This window comes from Acipenser ruthenus, chromosome 17 (assembly GCF_902713425.1).
Source record: "Acipenser ruthenus chromosome 17, fAciRut3.2 maternal haplotype, whole genome shotgun sequence".
NCBI lineage: Eukaryota > Metazoa > Chordata > Actinopteri > Acipenseriformes > Acipenseridae > Acipenser > Acipenser ruthenus.
Window position 1 is genome coordinate 26,209,269 of NC_081205.1, and position 22,665 is coordinate 26,231,933.

General features: G+C 37.0%; 4 protein-coding genes across 7 annotated transcripts; 2 read left to right on the forward strand and 2 right to left on the reverse strand.

Annotated features, from left to right (window-relative positions):
• Positions 1-1,716: 1,716 nt before the first annotated feature.
• On the reverse strand, positions 1,717-5,923 carry LOC131697974 (uncharacterized). Its single transcript, XM_058990248.1, has 2 exons — positions 5,810-5,923; positions 1,717-4,058 (listed from the first exon to the last, which is right to left on the reverse strand). Exon 2 carries the CDS (start codon positions 3,930-3,932, stop codon positions 2,598-2,600), a length of 1,335 nt encoding a protein of 444 aa, XP_058846231.1. The 5' UTR covers positions 3,933-4,058; positions 5,810-5,923; the 3' UTR covers positions 1,717-2,597.
• An 89-nt stretch (positions 5,924-6,012) lies between these two features.
• On the forward strand, positions 6,013-12,934 carry LOC117423465 (mitochondrial fission factor-like). Of its 4 annotated transcripts, XM_034039289.2 has the most exons (8): positions 6,013-6,213; positions 7,259-7,480; positions 7,616-7,803; positions 8,144-8,232; positions 8,764-8,928; positions 10,126-10,188; positions 11,282-11,366; positions 11,927-12,934. In XM_034039289.2, the coding sequence occupies exons 2-8, from the start codon at positions 7,264-7,266 to the stop codon at positions 12,056-12,058; spliced, it is 939 nt and encodes a 312-aa protein (XP_033895180.1). In that variant the 5' UTR covers positions 6,013-6,213; positions 7,259-7,263; the 3' UTR covers positions 12,059-12,934. The 4 variants fall into 4 exon arrangements, with proteins under 4 accessions (XP_033895180.1, XP_033895181.1, XP_033895182.1 ...); XM_034039290.2 differs by lacking the exon at positions 10,126-10,188; XM_034039291.2 differs by lacking the exon at positions 8,764-8,928 and having other exon boundaries at positions 6,014-6,213.
• Positions 12,935-13,727: 793 nt separating this feature from the next.
• Positions 13,728-18,205, forward strand: LOC117423464 (large ribosomal subunit protein mL44-like). The gene is made up of 4 exons (XM_034039288.3): positions 13,728-13,979; positions 14,632-15,100; positions 15,326-15,504; positions 17,839-18,205. The coding sequence occupies exons 1-4, from the start codon at positions 13,804-13,806 to the stop codon at positions 18,008-18,010; spliced, it is 996 nt and encodes a 331-aa protein (XP_033895179.3). The 5' UTR covers positions 13,728-13,803; the 3' UTR covers positions 18,011-18,205.
• A 2-nt stretch (positions 18,206-18,207) lies between these two features.
• Positions 18,208-21,492, reverse strand: LOC117423466 (transmembrane 4 L6 family member 20-like). Its single transcript, XM_034039293.3, has 4 exons — positions 21,268-21,492; positions 20,032-20,097; positions 19,491-19,645; positions 18,208-18,937 (listed from the first exon to the last, which is right to left on the reverse strand). Exons 1-4 carry the CDS (start codon positions 21,448-21,450, stop codon positions 18,649-18,651), a joined length of 693 nt encoding a protein of 230 aa, XP_033895184.1. The 5' UTR covers positions 21,451-21,492; the 3' UTR covers positions 18,208-18,648.
• Positions 21,493-22,665: the final 1,173 nt, after the last annotated feature.

Genomic DNA, 22,665 nt, shown 5'->3' on the forward strand with positions numbered 1-22,665 from the left:
AGTTTGAAGCCAGCTGCCTGTTCCTGTTCCTGTTCCTGTGAGGTATAAAAGCCTCACAAATCTTTCATTCAGGGCTACTGTATGGGTAGGAGAAGGAGGCTGTACTGGACAGGAGAAGGGGGCTGTACTGGACAGGAGAAGGAGGCTGTATTGGACAGGAGAAGGAGACTGTACTGGACAGAAGGAGGCTGTACTGGACAGTAGAAGGAGACTGTACTGGACAGTAGAAGGAGGCTGTACGGGACAGTGATCTTTAGCAGAAATACTTTTGATCTTTGATGCAGCTGGTGTCTTTTTCATTGAAGACATTTTAAATAAATCGTGCAACTCTGTGCAGTATGTTCAATCATTTACAAACTAAACTGGCTGCCAGGTTTCTAAATGCAGTGTAACAGGTAGTGCGTCAATAAGCCAAATGCTTGCTGTGGTAATTCTTTCAGAAATGGGATTTTTTGTGAGGAACACATTACACAGCAAGGGGTACATTTCACAGAAATCGTGAAACCTGTGATAACCATTTTTTAAAAAAATACACCGTTACTTAGAACTATGATTACCCTCTATGGTTACCCAAAGGTTTTCTTGGGGTTAACTCATTCACCGTATTTAATTAACAAAATCACCAAATCACCTACTAGTATGTGCATAGAGGGAATGTAGTTGTAGAAAAGCACTACAGGTTAACAGAGAAGTGATTGGATACTTGCTTGGTTTGTTGAACACATTCAAATGTCAAGGAAGGCAGTCTTACCAGAGGACCCCATAACCCAGCTCTACCAGGAGCCTCCTGTAAAAGTCAATTGTTAGAGAATATCACAATAGCAAGCTGTAGTGTTACAGAGGTGTGTTTAACATGGTAAAGTGAATTCCTTCTAACATGTCATGATCACATGATGAAAATATCAGAAAAGATGTTATTAGTATTTTCTGCACTTGTGACAGGTACATCATTTAATATGATGCCTGTTTTGGCAATCATCATTTTGGGGGATAAAACAAAAAACAAATATCCCAGATTCATTCTGCATTGGAAGTAAATGGAAACATTTGGGGTTATCACTGTTTTGTTAAATGTTTGTTGCCTGTGAATGTATTGCTCATGAGAAATTGTGTAGTTGTATTTTTCTGATGTGGACTAATGTCCAATGGAGCAAGGTTAGGATCCCCAAACTCAGGTCTTCAGAAATGAAAGAAATATCCACCTTGACACTCGTCAGGCATGCAGGCTGACTGATTGCCTAAATATTGTGTATAGTTTTATGCATGAACTCAGAAAAACACCAGTACTAAAATGAAACTTAGAGAAAGTGTTCAGTGAAAACATATTAGGTTTTAGAAACTTGACTTATCTAAGTTTATCTTGAAAGAAGATATATTAGCTTGTTTTAAATGTAAATGAAAAAGTATACTTATAGGACTTCCAGGTTTCCGGGGAATACCCCTTTCTCCATAAAATAAAAGGGACAAGGGATATAACATTAGGAAGATGGGGTAGTAGTCATTTAAATTACATACAGCTATGTCCAAAAGTTTTGCATCACCTAGAATTTTAAGATTGAGACATAATTTACTTCCAGTTTAGATCTTTTATTTAACATCATGTAATGAAAGAAACTACAAAATTATGTCACAAAAGTCTACTGGAAGCCATCATAGTAGTACAGTATTTCATGTTAGATTTCGAAATGTCACATTTTTTTATTTAATTTTGTCAGTTTTTCATAATATGGAAAAGTACTTTTGTCCATAGCTGTATAGTACCAGTGCTAACCATGCGATCCTAAAGTCATTAAGCATTAACTAAAAGATGAAACCTTTATAAGCTAATTGCAGTAAACAGAATACATTAGTGTGTGTGATCTCTGGGTAAGTATTTAAGACATTAACACAATTTTTTATAGGCAAAACTGTTCTTCTGTAACAGCCCCACTGATATTATAAACAGTCAGTTTTACTGCAGTTTGCATTTCATACCTCTAGAGGTCCCTAAAGTCACATACTTAATTGATACTGTTTAATTTTTTTAAAGAACCATAGGACATATAGGAATATGATTCACTCTTCAAGTACTGCAGCAAGGACTTTCTTTCATTTTATTTAACCCTCAAAATATATGTATTTTTTGTCAGTTTAGTTTTAATTTAGTCTGCCTTATTATTTTTCTCTGTGTTAACTAACCAACCAGTCAGAGAGAAATACAGATTATTATTCTGACAAAGAACAAAATACAGATCATACACATGGGAGGAGTCATACGCAAAGACACTCATTATCATATAATACAGACATATAGAGCTTTTTGAGCATAACACCTTTGCTATTTACTATCCAATTCACTATGTAACACAATTTTTGTTCCTGGGTAGTAAGTGTTATTTCCTAATTGCTTATGCCTCAAAAGTATAGAAAATGACTATTATTCCCCACAAACTTTGCTTTTGTGACCAGGACAGTGATATTTTGAAATTTATCTATTTCCAATGAGAAAACGGGCGAATTTGTGTCTTTTCGTTCACATAAAGTCAGAAAAAAACAACATATGAATCCAAATTAACATGTATTTATACTAAAGTAATACAAAAATGACTACAAAAGATTTAGAAGTGAGTAGTTTTTCGAGATTTACGATTATACTGTAAATCACTTTCACGAATCAGCCCCCAAATATAGTCTCCCATCATGTTCTCGTTATACTGTCCTTGGTAGCGGCGTTCAAAGTCCAGTATATCCTGGTGGAAGTGCTCGCCTTGCTCCTCCGAGTACGCTCCCATGTTCTCCTTGAATTTATCAAGATGAGCATTAAGGATATGGACTTTGAGGGACATCCTACAGCCCATTGTGCCGTAGTTCTTCACCAGAGTCTCAACCAGCTCCACATAGTTTTCGGCCTTGTGATTGCCCAGGAAGCCCCGAACCACTGCGACAAAGCTGTTCCAAGCCGCTTTCTCCTTACTAGTGAGCTTCTTGGGGAATTCATTGCACTCCAGGATCTTCTTTATCTGTGGTCCGACGAAGACACCGGCTTTGACCTTTGCCTCAGACAGCTTAGGGAAGAAGTCTTGAAGGTACTTGAAGGCTGCCGACTCCTTATCTAGAGCTCTGACAAATTGTTTCATAAGGCCCAATTTGATGTGCAGTGGTGGCATCAGCACCTTCCGGGGGTCCACCAGTGGCTCCCACTTGACGTTGTTCCTCCCCACAGAGAACTCGGTCCGCTGTGGCCAGTCCCGCCTGTGGTAGTGCGCCTTGGTGTCCCTGCTGTCCCAAAGGCAAAGATAGCGGGGAAACTTGGTAAAACCGCCTTGGAGACCCATCAGGAATGCCACCATTTTGAAGTCTCCTATGACCTCCCAGCCATACTCATCATACTTCAAGGCATCCAGCAAGGTCTTGATGCTGTTGTAATCCTCTTTGAGGTGCACCGAGTGAGCCAGGGGAAGAGACGGGTACTTGTTACCATTATGGAGCAGCATGGCTTTGAGGCTCCTGGATGAGCTGTCAATGAAGAGGTGCCACTCATTCTGGCTACAGGCGATTCCGATTGCCTCGAACAGACTGGTCACATTGTGGCAGAAGCAGAGCCCATCTTGACGGGTGAAGAAGCTGGAAAAAGGTTGGTGATGCTTCCTCTGATCTGCGACTTGCACACTTTCATCCAACAAGTTCCACTGCTTGAGCCTAGACGTCAAAAGCTCAGCATTGGACTTGGTGAGACCAAGATCTCTAATCAAGTTGTTGAGGTCTTTTTGGTTGGGGTAGTATGGGTTTCTCTCCTCAGCTCCACCTCTGAAATTGTCATCTGGATCTACAACATCTTCCTCGCTCTCTGACTTGCTGCTCTCTCTCCGGAGGAGTGGGTACGGGGAGCTCATGGCAGTGTGGCACCGGGGCGATGGATGAAGGAAGGTCCGGATACGTGATAGCAGGTGCATTCTTGCCAGTCCGACATTTGGAAGGGTCCACCATGCAGAAGTAGCAGTTGCTTGAGTGGTCAGTGGGTTCCTGCCAAATTCTTGGGATAGCGAACTTCATGGCTCTCTTTTCCCCTCTGTACCATCCTACAAAAATACATTTATTTCACCCATGACTAATGTGTAAGAGATTCTCGCAACATTTTTCATATATGATATATTTTTTCAATAACATTGAAAATTGTAAAACATTTTAAAATTAAAAACTTTTACAATTTTAAAAATTTTAACAAATTTTATAACATAAAATTCCGAGCAACAATTGTCCATCTTACATTCCAGAGTTTTTTTGCAATGCTCGCAGGTGAAATGAGGTGCCCAGGGTTTGTCTTGATCCCCGACAGGCATGCCGAAATATGCCTTGTAGGCCTCACACATCTTAGCAGATGCTTCCACGGAGTACTTTTTCGCTCTTGTCTTGATAAATTGGCCGCAGACATAGCAAAATGCGTCTGCCGGATGCTTGCAGCCTCTTGATGCCATCTCAGAAAAATGCAGATATGTATCCACTTAGGCAGCTGGAACTAAACTGAACTGGTGGGCTAAAGGCCCCTGTATTTATACTACTATTTATATTACTGGAAAGTTCTAGAAAGTTCTAGAAGTTACTCCAAGTTTACTCAGCACTGAATCTATCTGGAATGTTCTGGAAAATAGGTAAATTTCAAAATATCACTGTCCTGGTCACAAAAGCAAAGTTTGAGGGGAATAATAGCCATTTTCTATACTTTTGAGGCATAAGCAATTAGGAAATAACACGTACTACCCAGGAACCAAAAAAAAAAAATTTGTTACACGGTGTTATGTGCTTGGCCTTTATAGCGGGTGTAACCCAAGGTCCAGATAAACGTTTTTGCTCCAGTGCAGTCTTTGGCATTTGTAATGGAGAAATGCATAGTGTTTTTAATCTAAATATGTGTTAGGTTAACAGGTGTGGTGTTATTTTGTGGTATGCATAAAAACATGGTATGGTTGCCAGGGCTTGCGCAAATGGTTTTAGCCCAGAAAACAAGGAAACGACCAATTTAAAGGGGTACAATATACTGAGTTTGGCACTTAAAGTTATTTTTAATATAATTTTTCACAATTCAGCAAATGTGTGTGACTTTAACAGGTGAGCAACAAATTGGCTTATCTAAAATTGTAAAGCCAATTTCACATCCTTACTATATAACTGATTTCCAGAACTAATGTGAACCAGTACTCATGGTTAATTTTATATTTGGGTCTGGGTAACCAATAAAACTGAAATTAACTAACCTTAGTTCATGGGCCTGCATTACCCCTTGGAACTGTGCACCAAGACTTTTGTACAAATTTATTTATGTAAGGAAACATGTTATGAAAAGTGTATTAAATATGCTCAATTTGTTGTACTAAGTTGTTTGATTTCATCCCTCTCTCTCTCTCTCTCTCTCTCTCTCTCTCTCTCTCTCTCTCTCTCTCTCTATATATATATATATATATATATAGGGGAGTACTGTAACACATAATTAAAACAAACATCGTGATGTAGACCAAATAACCAACGTTTATTGAACACTATGAACATGGAAAGTACAAACATGTAAACAAAATATGTAAGCCATTAATTAAAGGATACATTTATATACAAAAAAATCACCTTAACATACTACTAATACAAAATCAGCATGTTTATTATTTAGATTTGGCTGGTAAGCACTGTGCGTTTTGTTTAAATGTGAACGCCTCATTGTTGAACCACTATGGCTGTTTGTCCATTTCAGTTTTAAATTCAAGTTAACAGACTGCTAGTAATACAAAATCAGAAACCACAAGAAACGAAAACATCTGAAAAAGCTTTTTATGACGGTTACCTTCACATACTGTGCATCTGTAACAGGAAGGGCAGACAAGCTGACTAAAATGTAGTTCACTCTGCGACATTTTTTACAACAACAAACAACACTACCAAAGATATTCTAGATTATCAATATGCGCTTTCTCTCAGAACTTCCGCGTTTTAAAAAGCTTTTGGACGGCGCCTCTGGAGGCTCAATCTATACAGCTGCTCTGTTGGGGTAACTTCCTTTTTCTTTAGCTCCGTCGCTCATCTCGTTCTGCGAAAGTATCGACAATCTAGCCCAGGGGTCAGTGTCTCCTCTCTCTAACATTTGGGATGCTGTTCTTCCTGTGACAGAAAATACCGTTCCAGGGTTGTTTAATTAAAGCAAATACTGATCCCATATTAATTCACCTTCACTGCTTAGCTACGAAACGGGTAAGTGTAATAAACATTACATTTATGAGTGAGGCCTCGCTGTCTTTTAACTGGTTACAGCCGCTGCATAGTGTGTTTTTTTCAGTAAACTAAATGGCTGTCTCGCGGTGCGGTGTATTATTCGGGACTGTCGTGAGGTTATTGTAAATATTGTTGTGTTTTAGTTGACATCTTTAATTCACGTTCTTCCTGGTGTTTCTACCATCCTGGGCCAATCGAGAGGCGAGATGAAGATTCAATTATTCAGTCATAAATTATTTTGTTTTTAAAATGTTACCGCGTCAAATTATTTATGCACTGTAGTCGATTTATTTGATCAACAAATGTGTTAAAATCTAAATTAAGGCAATTGATGTGGAATGTCCCAATGTATACAATAGAGTTGGTAATGTTCCTATGTGCAGCAATTCCCATAGCAAATCTGAGAAGAACGCTCAAGATTCAATTTTGTTTTGATGTGGTTTCACAAGGAGCACCCCTGACTGCATCGAACACTAGTTTTCTAAAGCACCGACCTTTGCTTGTCTTCCAGAAACTGTTGTTGCAAAACTCATTTCTTTGGTTGGTATTACTTTAGTATGTAAAGTTTGTGGATCTCCAGCCCAGACTTGTGACAAGAAAGTAAACATTTCAATTGCATGAAGTTATCTTTATCCTTATAGAAATTTGAAGTGTTTTTGTTAAGACCAAATTGAGTAAAGAAAGATGAGTTAAAGTAGGCATTATTCTTTTAAGGCTTTTTCTTCAGGCTGCTTGGTTGTTAAATTATGTCAATACATTCAAGTCAAGTTACTACATTGGCTGTGCTTTTGCCTGCATGCAGGCTATCTGTGAGCATGCTGACTTTTAGAAAACGTACACTGGGCAGTCCCTGACTATAAAAAATCCTAAGCAGAGCGAGTATCTGCTCCTGCTAGTGCTGCAGAACTGTGTCTTGCAAATATCCACCAGGTTTTAATTTAACTACAACAATGCAGCAACCCAAACAGGGTGGTAACATTATGGTAAACTCAATCAAAATCTTTTAACTTGGTTTTTATTTCAGCCCAAATGAACGGAGCAGCATTCCCCTCTCCAACTGCAGAAATGGCAGAAATCAATCGCATCCAATATGAGATTGACTACACGGCAGGCATTAGCCAGAGCATGAGGATCCCAGAGAAACTCAAAATAGCTTCATCGGGTGGTGAGGCACGCCAGGGCGGTTCAGGGGATGCACATTTTCCCAACGCCATGATGCAAGTTCCTGAGAGGATTGTAGTGTCAGGTATTTACTTGAAGTCAGACCTGAGCCTATACCAGTACCCGTACAACTGAATGCAATTCTATATAGAATAATGTCTTTATATCAGAGCTGTAAATGGAGAAGCTTTACAAATCTGTATTATTGTTTTTTTGATAGGTGACCATGAAGATGGCCAGTATTCTAGACCAAGAGATCTTGACCTGATTCAGTCTACTCCTTTAGAATCGCTGGCATTGAAAACACCGCCTCGTGTTCTCACTCTCACTGAGAGACCTCTGGATTTTCTGGATTTGGAGCGATCCATGACTCAGACCCCTCAGAATGAAGAGGCATGTATTGAGGAGGTAATGCTGTTAGCTTTCTTTCTTCCTTTTGCATTGTTGGGTTTTTATCGGGAGCATGCTATTTGTGTTCTCTCATGCTCTCAAGCACACAGCTTCTCTAAAATGGTTGAATAGTTTTCAGTTTATATTCCCAGATGGTAATACCAGCTAATAATGGCCCTGTCATTAAAGTAGAGCAGTGAAAGAAACCCTATTAATTAACCAATTACTTTTTTCTCTTTTACTTTTCACACACATTTGTCTATTCTTGGAATGGTCTTAATAAGCCTATCCCATGGAATATGCAGGGAGGGATGTGTGCATCATGTGCCCCAGTTTCATCTGCTGTGTTTTCCCATAGGTGCGAACTCAGGGTAACGTGAAGAAGGAACGCTGTATGAGTGAAAACGCTGTTCGTCAGAATGGCCAGATGGTCCGAAATGACTCCATGTGAGTAAGGAATCCGCGCCACATTCCTCCTTTTAAAACTCATTATTGTGTCTCAGTTCATTTCTCCTTCTGCTTGTCCTCTGACTATTCTGTGCTTTCATTAATGTCATTCACAGACCTGGAGTTAGTGAGTTTCTTTGTGGTGGCTTAGTAGTTTGTTACACTAATGGTATGTGTTTTGTGCTGTTTTAGCTTCCTTTTCGCAACTGTGCATTAGTATGGCAGTCCCTGTTGGTTACAATACTGAACAATTCACTGTTACAGCATTTACCAAAAACAAAAAAACTGTAAAATCAAAATGTATTGTTTGGGATCGTTAGTGTTGGGTTGGATTCTTGGATTCAGAGATATTGATGAGCCCTGTAGGGAATTGAATTAGATAGTTCATGTCTGTTTAAACATGAATTAGAAAATGAAAAACTGAAAGTGATTGGCTTGAAAAAACGGATTGTTTACCTTGAGGTATGGGGGGGGTGTCTCACTCTGACTTCACTGTTTTTTCCTCTTGCTTGGGTGTGCACACATGGACAGTGTGGCACCGTCTACCTTGATTCAGCCTCGTCTCTATCCTCCTCTTACTTCGGTGGATGATGGACGAAACCTTTACTCCGCTCGTGGTGTTTTGTCTCTAATCCAGTCCACAACCCGTAGGGCTTACCAACAGGTCATGGAAGTGCTGGATGAAAACCACAGAAGGTGATTGGCTCCTAGAAGCTCCAGCCATGTGTAGTGGTGTGTCCTTTGAACCATAGGGTGGTGTTATGCTTGGTGTTGGGTTTCCTTCCCCACCCCCCCACCCATTGCATGCTTTAAATAATGCGATTCTGTCTTTTTAATTCGGTAGCACTTTTATTTTTGGTCCACACTTCACATTTATAAAGTCTTCCTCTATTTGTTTTACTGAGCAATTTGTAATATATAGTCTAATGAAAGGAAAACAATCGTGAATATTTATCAAGTTACACAAAATTGTGAAATGTGGACATGCTTGTGTTGATTGAGTGTGCAGTCCTTCTATTTTTAGTTGTACTCTCTTGGTGTGACATGTCCTAATTATGATTCAAGATTTATACATGTACTACTTGCTACACATTTTTAACTCGCACAGACATGCAGCTTGCCTCTATTAATACTGAATAGTCATTTTATATAAAGATATTACGCAGTTATATTGCTAATTTGATGACTTTGCAATATAATAACACGTATAAGTATAATTAATAAGGCCTGCATAGATTATTCAAAGACTGCATGATCTATGGTGTGATTGCAATTTTTCTTTTTTTCCATCTTGAAGCAGTTTTGTGCTGGTATGGCAGTTTCCATGCTTTTAAACACTGGAAAGTTATTTATCAGGTGATCTCATAACATACATCATGAATTTAAGACATAAAGAATGCATTATTGATTACAGTATGCTTTCATATGAAGAAATTATCTATATTTTCCATAACCAAGCCTGAACTGTGATGGAAAAATAGTGGGACATTTCTGAATCTATTTCCTTTAACAATAGGAGATGTGGTGTCCTGATTGTGTAGTTGTACTGTATAAAGGCCTCGCATCATATACTGGATATTTGTTTAGTAATACAAAGCAGTTGGAGCGGTTAATCTTACTACAAGTGATGTGTAGGTTTAAAGGTGCATGAATGTTTTAAGTAAAAGAAAATACACAGTTTAACAGAACCCTCTGTGATACTTTGCCTTTTTTGTTTACATGTAAGGTCAGGTTGTAGTCTTGTGCCCCAGTAAGTATAAGGAATGATGATTGCATCTGCAATATAATTCATTGTGAAGTCCCCATACTCTCCCTGTCTCTAGGATTGCTACGTCTGTTTCTTTCTTGTATTTCTTCATTCCTATCTTTGTGTCTCTCACCTACACTCCTCAGTGGACCAGTGTTGCGTGGAGGGTCAGCTTCTGCCACTTCCTCTAACCCTCTGCATGACTCCAGGTAAATGCGGAGTGTTATTTCCAGCACTCCCTGACCTTTTGTTTCCTGTTTCACAGCCGCATCATTCCACTGTCTGTATTAATTGTGTCTTTGGTAATATAGGTCAGTGGTCATATTACCCTAATCGTTGCATTGGCTTGTGACATGTGTGTCTTGTATTTTAATTTAAACAGGTAGTTTACTGCTGGCTGTAGCAGACATAGGTTTATACTATAATTTTGAAACACCATTTTATATATATATATATATATATATATATATATATATATATATATATATATATATATATATATATTATATATATTATATATATACTGTGTGTGTGTGTGTGTGTGTATATATATATATATATATATATATATATATATATATATATGTAACAAATTAATGCAGTTACTCGTCACACTTGATTTCCGACTCTGTGATGCATATTTTTTAAATCTGATTTTTAGTTGTTTTTGTGCATTTTCATTTGCAACTGTGACATTAGGGCCTTATCGAGCACTATATTCTGCAATTTTGAATACTGACTTTGGATAATGGTTTTAATTCTGGAAATTGTGGTGTTGTGTTTTGTTTTTTTTTAATCTTTTGCTAAATTGCATTAGCTTTTACGTTGTATGCAGTTCTGTGCATGGGTAACATTTTGATTTAATTTTGCTGTTGGGTCGGGGAATTTTATATACTGCTACAATAGGTACCGGATTTAAAAGTATGTACTGTATTACAAGCCACATGTCATCTCTTTTGGCAAGTGATATTTTCAGAATCCTATCGTTCTGAATTAAAGTACTTCTGTTGAAAATATAGTACTGTACAAATAAAACCAATACAGTACATCTAAATGGAAGCCTACTTATTTTTTGTGTTCCCTGAAAAACGGACAAGGGTTGGAACTGGCCAAAATGAAATAATCAGATATGCGTCACACTCGTTTAACCATCACTGAAGTCAAAATCGGATATGTGAACGCTGACTGTATATAATCCAAAATGTAAGATCGTCTCAGAATCACGTTTGTTAGCTTGTTGGAAGATATTCTGCCAGTAAATAATTTTTAGAATATAGACTTTAGTCTTTGTTTTTTCTGCAGAAGTGGCCTTTCAACTTTAGATTCAACATTGGAAGGGACTTCGGATGATTTGCCAGTTGTGGATGCTACTTCCTTACGAAGACAGGTAATGGAATCGTGTAATTTACTCAAAAGCATGAGCAAACATATATTTTTTATAAACATTCCATGCATGGCGTCAGTAATCATGCCTTAGTTGCCGTTGGGATTGCATTAAGCAAGTGTCAGAATAGAACATAGGAATAGGGTACCATATTACTCCATGTACACTAGGACAGTTTGGGACATTTTGGGGTTTTCAGCTCACACCTCAATGCATTCTGGTAAGCGTACATATGCTGTGAAAGGTAAAATGTACCAGAATGGATTGCCATGCGAGTTGAAAACCCTGAACTGTCCCAGTGTACATGGAGTCTCATGGTAACCCTATGTAGGACGATAGTTGTATTTCCAATTTGGCAAAGGGTTAGCAATTGTAGTTTAGGATATAAGTTTTCACAAAATACAATACAATAAAGAAACAGAAGTTCCCTAGCCTACCATTAATGAGAATGTTAGGAGTAAGACTCTACAGTATCCCATGCTAGAATAACTGAAAAGAATTGGAATTCATATAGTATATGTATGAGACATTACATTAATTCATGTTTTACATGTTATTTTCAGATAATTAAACTAAATCGTCGTCTTCAGCTTCTAGAAGAAGACAACAAAGAACGTGGCAAAAGAGAAATGGTCATGTACTCCATCACCGTGGCTTTTTGGCTAATCAATAGCTGGATGTGGTTCAGACGCTAGGAGTCTGTACTACCAAAAATAAGCAACTTCTTTTAAAAGGCATTTATTTGTTCTGAAGTGTGAAAGACCTGCCAAATTGCTTTTCTTTCTGCACTTGGTCCAAGCACTGGAAAAACTCCAAAAAGTACAAATAGGAATTGTCAGGACAAAGGGACATTCAAACTATTTAGTGTTGTATGTATGCAAATTTTATTATTATTATTATTATTATTATTATTATTATTATTATTATTATTATTATTATTATTATTGTTGGTGTATATATTCCTAAATCTATTTGCAGATTCTTTTTAGTGGTATATAAAGTGTCTCCACAATGTCAACTTGTAAAATACAACACAAAAATAAGAAAGTAATCAATTCACAAAGACACTGCACTATATGAAAATGTACAAAGAGCTTGTAGTGTGTGTGAAGAAATATGTAATGTTTGGAACTCTTGTGGTTTGTGCTACTATTATTGTAGGGGATGTTTCCCATGGATGTGGACCCATTTCTTCCCCTCTCCACTAACTTTATTGTTGCACTTTTTATATATATATATATATATATATATATATATATATATATATATATGATTGCATTTTATGGTTAAAAATAAAGCATTGTATATTAGGTCACTGTTTTACATTTCTCCACATTGAAGTAAATAGTTGAACCCTTGTGTAGTAGTACCAATATAAAACCACAGGTAATTGTGATGCATGAAATATCGATACCTTTAGACTTGCCCTATGTACTTCTTATTTTCCATGTAGATTTTTTTTTTTTTTTAAACTAAGAATTTCTTTCACTTTTGCACCCTTGTGTGTTATTACATGGGAGTACAGCATAAACATATTTTTCTTTCAATAAATGGTACCCGTAGCTCAATAATGTGAGTTATTACCTGTGTGTTTGTAACCAGCCCCACTTTGTATACAGTATTGTCATTATTCTTGGATTGCTGCATTACAGAGGTTCAGGATGGTGACATGGCTCTTGCGGTTTGTGATCTGATGTGTTTGGATATGAGGTTCCATAGAGAGAAACCCCGACCTTGCAATGCTGCTTCCTAGAGAACGGAAAAGAGCAAACAAGGTACAAAGGGTTTGATTTTTACCTTTCTGGAGTACAACAGAACAAACCTTTTTGAACTGCCCTATAAAATTGTCACCATTCATATTAACAGGCTGTGCATAATTTATACAATCATTTGTATTTATATATTAGCCATAGCGTTTGGTTTTTATATGAGCATATTTTCATTTTCCTAAAATGAATGAATTCCAGATATCTCACAAGAGAGATTACAAAATGGGAAAACATCTGCTAGTTAAAGTCGAAACAAAATAATGGTGCTGTTTTAGGTAAATATTGCGTAGAAATAAGTACCGGTAAAAATGCCTAGATATTTTAAGAACATTTTTTATACAATACGCAAGTGTTAGATAATTGTATTATTATTTTGACTACTATTGTTGTTAATAACGAGGGGTCAGGTTCGATCTAATATAATTTCTGATTTTATATATATATATATATATATATATATATATATATATATATATATATATATATATATATATCTCAACAGCTATTGAGCATCCGAGTTTTAAGTGATGTTGCTGTTTTGTTTAGTTTTTTGGTAGGGTGTTTTACAATATCATCAACAGTAAGGCGGATTCAAAAGAGCTCGGAACCCAATCTCTGCGCCTTGTATTTGGTGGGAAGGTTATTGAGAGCAGTCCATTAGTGGAGTCGTTATGGCGTCTGGGTATTTTGTGAGTCGTGGTTTATCTCCTCTTGGGGTTCACTTTCAACACGTCTGCAGGAACGTTCTTTTAACACAGACCAGAGAGAAGAAACGATGGATGAAATCGTACATGTTGTTAATGGAAAGGAAAAAGAAGCTGGAAGGACCACCGCCTCCCAAACCTCGGTAAGCTACGTACATTCCGACATTCGGGTAAGTCAAGTCAAGGCCATTCTGTGCCTGCACTGGTAGGTCATTGCGCAAAATAATAAGTTAAAAGAAAATACCGGTACATTATTTTGTATGACTTTGTTTTGTTTAAACGGGTACATTTGATTAGGTTCAAGTCCATGCTTGCACTCCCTCGCATACATGCCAACAGTCCCTATGGTCGGCACAGTACCGATTTCCTAGCAAATGTCCCGCGTCCCGATGCATAGGAAGGAAGTCCCGGTATTTACCCACGTTTATTCTGCACAGTAGTTATTGAAAAGCACACGCTGTGCTCTTCGTGCGGCTGACACATCTGCAGATCACTAACTTATACAAAGGTAAGAACGCTTCATTATGTCTATTTTTACTGTCATGATGGTCGTATTGATAATTAGTGTTTTTTGCGTATGACTCCTCCCATGTGTATGATGCGTGTATATATATATATATATATATATATATATATATATATATATATATACACACACACACTTCACTGTAATAGTAAATAATGATAAGATGTTTCAGTATACAGTAGAGTACAGTATATTGTGCTTACTTTTGTCCTCGATAGAGGGAGCAGTAGTCGCTAAAAGGATCTATTTTTTTTTTTTTTTTTTTAAAGCTCTCATCAGCCGAACTGGGACTATCATGCTGAAGTCCAAGCCTTTGGTTGCAGACTTCATGAAACATTTTCCCTGGATCTCCTCAAGACTGCTTTTGTAAACCCTTGTTACATCCAGTCGGAAGAAGTCAATCGCAGAGAGCTTGGTGTGGACAGAGAAGCTGTTGCTTTGAATCTGAAAGACAATCAGAAACTCTCTGAACAAGGGGCAGAGTTTTCACAAAGCTACCTTGCTGATTGCTGCAGGGGTGCCTACCCAAATCTGCCCCCCGAGGGTGTGAATGCGATTGTTCAATACCTCGCAGGGACAGAGATTGTCTGCCATGTGGCTAAAAACCTTGCAGTGGAGGACTTGACGCTGAGTGCAGAGTTTCCTGTACCGAACAAGGTTCTGCAGAAGACGTTTTTTGCAGTAGTAGGAGCATTGCTTGAAAGCAGTGACCCGCAGAAGGCAGGCTTGTTTATCAGGGTATGAATCAAGACATTTTTTTTATACAGTACTTATTAGGGTAATCAGTGTAGCATTTTCCACTATTTGTTTTTTACAGAAATCTTGCGTGATCCACAATTGCTAAAACAAGTTGCTAAACTCATAGTTTTAATGAATACCAGTTATATATATATATAAAATGGTTGCTTTTAAGGGTGTGGGTTTTATACAATGGATGCTTCACTTTTATTTTATCATTCACAGGACTTCTTGATGACTCAATTGATTGGTAAAGACCTGTTTGAGCTGTGGGATGTCATTAATCCTATGGGACTGCTGGTGGAGGAACTAACTAAAAGAAACCTCTCTCCTCCAGAACCAAGGATAACAAGGCAGGCTGGAGTCAGTACAGTGCTACCACTCCACTTTGTTGGATTGTACAGGTTAGTATGGGGTTGCATGTGAGATTTTGTAATAGTCTTCAGGCAGTGTGCATTTTCATTTGTCTTGGATAGAGGAGCCCACATCATGCATTAAACTAAATAAAGTAACCACACCCTCAGTACAATTCTGCACACTTTTTTGGTCAATACACTATCTGCATTCAGTGTTCCGGTATTGTGCTTAATGATTCTCACATTTCAGATCTCCCAGTCGTTTGCAGTCAATCTGTGCATTTTACATGAACCTAAGAATTCCGATATATTTCAGAATATATAGTTTCCGAAAAGTAATTCCAATATCAAAAGTCATGTAAACACAGTTCGGAAACATTCCAAAAGTGAGTTTTTGGAAAATACCATCTAGAATATTCCAGTAGTAAAAACAAATTTATTCTAATAGTGCAAACTTTGACATCATTCCCGCGCACATGATTTTTAAAGAAACTATGTCCATGTTTCTAGCAGAAGAAAAAACAGCAGCAATAATGATTACGCTTTTTGGACACACCGAGATGAGACTTCGTACCTGAACAATGGGAGTCAGGAGAACAAGTTTTGTTGTGTTACATTCCTATTTCAATGTCCATAGATCAAAATGTTGGGAACAGTAGTACTTTTTGTAAATATTATAGCCCAACTTGTATTGTAAAAAGATCAACAAAATAAGATCGAGACGAGGAGAAAGGAAAGTATGATAACTGTTGTTTATCAGTTTTGCTTGGCAAGTTGTAGAATGCTGTCTTGTGTAAGGGTGGAAATAAAAAGCAGGCTGGTGGCACATAATGGGAACCACTTAATGACTCTGGATTATATAGTAATATGTAGTCTAAGGGATGCTTTTCTATTTTGTGTTGTATTTGTCCAAAACAAAGAAAATCAATAAAATAATTATAAATGGCTGTCAGGTTTCAGTCACCGAGCAGTTTACACAGATCCATTTGTTTAGTTCCGGATAAAGTTATATTATTCATTTAAATAAAGTAATAGTATAGTATTTGAAAATAATAGTATTTAAAAGAAAACTCCATTATTACAACTATACTTCCCACAGAAATTGCCTATACTGTTGGCGTAGCAAATTTAATTCTAGCTAGGTAAAGTGCATTGAAATTTACAGTACTGTATGTAAGGTACAGTATCTTATATGCAGAAAAGGATGCGCTACTCCAAGGAGTGGACAGTTTGCACACGCTGGGGAATTAAAACAAGAGAGATGAACAGCAGTGTGGAGTAGTGGTTAGGGCTCTGGACTCTTGACCGGAGGGTTGTGGGTTCAATCCCCAGTGGGGGACACTGCTGTTGTACCCTTGAGCAAGGTACTTTACCTAGATTGCTCCAGTAAAAACCCAACTGTATAAATGGGTAATTGTATGTAAAAATAATGATATCTGTATAATGTGAAATAATGTATAATGTGATATCTTGTAACAATTGTAAGTCGCCCTGGATAAGGGCGTCTGCTAAGAAATAAATAATAATAATAATAATAATAATAATAACAACAGGATAATAATCTGCTGAATACAGCATAGGAATTTACAACTTCGCTAAATCTAAAATACCTGATAATTCATGCCTCAGTCTTACTGCAAACTGAACCGAGCCCTGTCTTTTCCCATCCTAGTCTCTACTGCGTATGCACAAATTTCTTTAATTAAATTTTCAGAAAAATTAAATCCATGTACACTGTTGAATTTATCAGAATTGTAAATGGTTTATCAATTCCAAGTCATGTAAACACAGAAAAGTGTCAAACCAATTTTTTGATTAACTTTTCCAAATGCATTCGTTTTCTGAAAACTTGATTGTCTTCCTTGATCATTCATCAGTCGTATAAGACTGCACATAGACCAATCAGTAGTTTGGTAGTTTTTTTAAGCTGTGCTGGTCCTTAAGACTTGTGGTACAGTATGGTAGATTATGCACTTCCCCTTTTTTGAAAATGCCTCTTAAAGCTTAAGTGGCCGTGGTTAAAAGAGTATAACATGAAATTTATTATTATTTATTTCTTAGCAGACGCCCCTTGAAGTCATGCCTTGTCAGTAAAACACAGTGGGGAAAATAGGGCCCAGTGGCAGTCTGGGTGATGATAACACTAGTTTGCCACCCATTATTAATCCTTTTTCAAACTACTAATTTTATTTCCAATTAAAATATGAACTCTAGGACTTGAATTGAAGGCTTCGATCTTGTCACTTTGTTCAACTCTTACATAATGTCCGCTAAAATGTGTGGCCAAACGTTTAATATAACCAAATTCCTACATCCCAGTTTTAAAAGATTTAGTTAATGGTTGTGATTTTTAAATTGTCTGTTTTTGTTCTGCTTTGTTAGTGACAAGAAGCTGATGGCGGAAGGACCTGGTGAAACGATACTAGCAGCAGAAGAAGAAGCTGCACGAGTGGCCCTGCGCAGAATCTATGGATACACAGAGAATAGAAGGCCGTGGGATTATTCCAGACCAAGGGAAGAGACTACTGCAGCCCAAGCTATCAGCAGCAACTAAATATTTCACAGACTGCACTGCCAGCAGATCTCATGCAAAAACCCAACAGTCTGGAGGAAGAAGCTTCTTCTATATTTGCCTATAAAAGAAAAAAGATTCACTCAATTAAAGTGGAAATTTCATATACTTCTACTGCAGCCCTACTATTAATGTTGTAAGAACTGTTTTGTAAATTAAAAATAAATCTCAAATCAATATTGGGAACATGAGTTTTTATTTAGGATTGACAATAGCTTGTTTCTACAATTTAATGTTGTATGGCATATACAGTTACAATTTACAAATACATGCATTTCAAAAACTGATATTGTCCTTTGTAATATGTGTTCACACAACAAATACAGCAAAATAGCATGCTATAAAATAAACACTGTTCAACACAATAATAGCAATAAATTAATTTGCAGATAAAAATGTCATGCACATCTAAGATTTGGTAGTGATAGCTTTTTAAATACTTTGGTGTTTTTTTTTTTTAAGTCTTAAGTAATTAAATAAAGAGGTTGTGTCTTAAATAAAGTCAGTAAAATCACAGTAAAGTCATTTTAAAGTTTAGAAACACTGTTATGAGATGCACTGTAATTAAGACAAATTTTACCAACAATTATTTAATATAAAATCTAGAGGTTCAACTCTGGTTACATGGGTTGACCTCTTCTTCTCTTTGAAGTGCCACACAGACAACCAAATGCTCCTGCAACAATCTGCAGTGCACTGACAATGATTTCCAGCAGTCCGATAACGCTTAGTCCAACAAAGGTGACCAGGTGGTAATTCTTCAGGTTAGCTGCGTCCAGATCAATATCAAGGTTTTCAGCCAAGTTGAGCAAGCTGCTGTTCGTCTCGCTGTCGGGGGGCAGAGACACTCCATCACAGCTGCCATTATTCAGGTACCAGTCCAAGTTCAAATTTAAATTTGCCAAAGAACTGCAAACAAAAACAAACAATTCTTAGCAAATACTTGATGTTATATATGTTAACTTTTATATACTGGTGCTGCTCTTCATCCCCAGGCTAAGATAAGAATGTTATTTACTAATAGGATAAATAATGTCTCAAATTACGTGAGGACACAATTGTTTAGGCGGCTGTGACAGGAGAGGTCTGATAACCACTCGTCTAATAATAATAGACAGATTGTCTTTAAAACCAGGTGATATAATACAGGTTTTACTGAACATTAATATTAAGATTATCACTGTTCTAAACTGGAAATAGTTCAGCCAGTAAATGTGTATCAATCATGTTATTACATTAATCTAGAGGCTTGTATATTACTGTTTCTGACCAATGATCTTTGCTGACTAAACTTAATTTTTTTCAATCAATTGACTGAAACTGTAAACCACTGCTACACCTGGATTTCATACTGTATCTTGTGGCTCCATTATTTCAAAACTTTACAACCAGAGGAAGTAAAATAATGGCATCACTGTTAGAATGTAAGTTGTGTTTTTATTAATAGCATATTTGCATCTACCTAATATTGCTGATGGTGAAATCGCAAGAGGACAAACTGGCACCACTGCCCTTCTCACAAATCAGGGGGCCCTTTCCAAGAGCATACAAGGATATGAGCACACAGTAGATGGCACCAATAATACTGGGCAGACATAAGACAGCAGACATCAGCATCTGGAAACCAAACATATTTAAAAAGATTACTACTGTACTTTACAGACTGGAAGATTTAAAAACAAGTTGTGAATAACATATCATGTGACAGTTCTCTTTATACATTTGTAGCACTTATTTACCAGCAGCAGAGTAAATGTGTTCATTTAGAATCGTTCTTTCCAGCTTGATGCAGATAAGCATTGTTGGAGCCAGAGCTGATGGTGTCACAAACCAGCTCGGGAAGTTACTTGCACAGATGAGGCAGCTGAGCGTGCAATTGCTGAGTAATTATATCACACAATATCCCCCTAATCACTACAGAAACTACCCTGTGTTTTGACAGCTGGTACATGAATTCCTCTGCCAGCTATAGGAAATGAAAACCACTGTAACTGTCTACCCACCCCTGTTCTGGAGTTACAGCTCCCTCCTTTTTTTGCTGCCAGGGACATTGCTACTGCGGGCAGGACCTGTGGAAAAGAAAACAGGAGAACATTGACATACAAGTGTACTACATTGGCTACAGTATGGCTACCTTTGACATACAAGTGTACTACATTGGCTACAGTATGGCTACCTTTGACTACTGCTGGGGAAAAATGATTTCCCTATAGATGTGATCCTGAACTACCACCACACGCCCTATTGCCAATTGTTCAATGAAATATTTTTTTCTTACTTAAATGTTACGTCAAAGGGCGTTGGCAGTATTTTAAACAGATTGATTTCAGCCATAGGAGGTCCAAAGTGTAATTTCAGAATCAATTCCCACTAGCTAGGTCCAAGAATACAATTTGTGACGTCAGTTGGTAAAAACACATGATACTCCTTAACGATGTTATAAAACAAATCTACCTTTTGATTGTCCTCATTAATGAGTAACATGGTTTATTTCATGATAAGTGACATGACACACTAAATGCATAGGTTATGACATGCAGTGATTTAGGGTAATCACATCTGCAACAACTTTATTGCCCATATATCCCAAGTAGAACAAATTTATAGCCTTTGGACCAGGTGGACGAAAAAGAGGGTGTTATACTTGTTACACGGCTAATGTCCTCTTTCAGCATAGAGCATAAAAAGGCACGTGTACTGTACTTGCTTACAATGTTGCACAACGAAACTTGGAATTTGAGTCAAGCGAATCCACAGTGATCAATGGGGGAGTGAAATATTGTTTGTCCTAAAGCTAATGTGTAGTAAATTACAATTTAAAAAACTGTGAAGTTCCATAATCACCAAGATGTTTGTCTCTTGTAAATTCATTAAATAAATATTTCTAAACCGTTAATACGGTTACAATGCATTTCTTCAATATTCAGATATTTCAAAGACATGCTCATGAAGGAACAGTTGCTGTTATTCTGCTATTTAAAAATAAAATAATATATATGATCGTATTAAATGTGGAGTTTTCAAACAGAAAATGGCATTGCCAAGTGTAGTCCCTGAACCACTTTGAAAGACATGAGAAATATATAATAAAGAAGCAATATTCCTCAGCTCATCAAACCCAGCGCTAAAATACTAAAGACATTTCCACATGAGAAAGAGCGAGAGAGAGAGAGAGAGAGAGAGAGAGAGAGAGAGAGAGAGATTTTATATTTAACATTTAACAGCATTTTTATACTTACCAGAATACCACCTCCTATCACCCCAGGCAGCCACCACTCATAGCAAGATATTGCGTTTACAAAAAGATTGCTATCCATAGCATAATTGATAACCAGTGGAAGCAAGTTCAAGCAAATAGCTAGAATGGACAGTGCCATTAAAAAAAATCCATTGCAGGAGGTAAACCCTTCACAACAAGACATTTTGCTGATTGTGGAGAGACGATGCTACACTGATGCTCTCAAACCTGTATACTATTTGAGTTTCCTTGCTTGCATTCCATAATAAATAGTTTCTGGTTAATTATTATCCAGGCAATACAATCTTCTGTCATGCTGTCCTGTCCATAGTCCACCAGAGAAGAAAATGCGGAAATAGCAAGCTGTTTTGTTTTTTACAGATATTTTATATTTTGAAATATGTAGTCAAGTTTGTATATACTGCATGCATGTCCATTTTAGGATTTATTTTCAGACCTGATGCAAAGTGGGAGATTAACTGAATAAAAATGTAATTCTGTTTTGGCACAAAGAGGTACCTGTTCAGCATACCTGTTGTATACAGAAAAATACAAGACAGATCCAAACCCTGGGTCTGTCAACTGTGAAGAATAATATGATTTTGATCAGAAACATTCCTCATTAACAAAATGCCAAGATAACTTGCCTCTAGATCAGTGTGAAATGTGGTAACTATGTTATTATTTAGTTATCTATAGAAAATTAGAAATAGCAATGGGAATGGAAAATTGGTTCAAACATGTAAAGAAATCTATAAACACACCTTTAGGGTGACTTTTTTTCATTTTATGAGCATTTTCAGCTTAAATAATACGTTATACATGTACACTCTGAATTATAGATATTATGAATATAGATATTGCCTGAACAAAGTTGAATTACTGTAAGTGGTAATCTTTGTACTGAGTCAGGTGATACCCATTTTCTGTGACACAACACAATATGAATCCCTGTGTAACTGTTATTGGGATACCACCTAAAATATATAAATGTGTCCCATTCCCATTGAGAAAAGGCCTGTATATAACAGATAAACATTAAAGCTTTAAGGCATGCTAATATTGAAAATGATACCTCTCTGTCAAAAAAAAGAAGTGTATATGTTACGATGAACTGTACAATGAGGTCACCTGATGTAGTGAGGGTTAATGGACTTTCCTTCCCAGTATATAACTGCCAGCTTAAAAAACAAATTTAGACAACAGTTTCAAAGAGACATCTTTATACTGTATCATTAAGGTACTGTATGAAACATGTATTCAGCTGATCACATAAGACGCTCAGATCAGTTCATCTCTCTTGTGGTTGTATAAAATATGTTCCTTACGTCAGTTGTTAAGTTAACTTCAAGGACATTGACGCATATTTTAAGTTGTTTGAATTTCCTCAATAAATAAA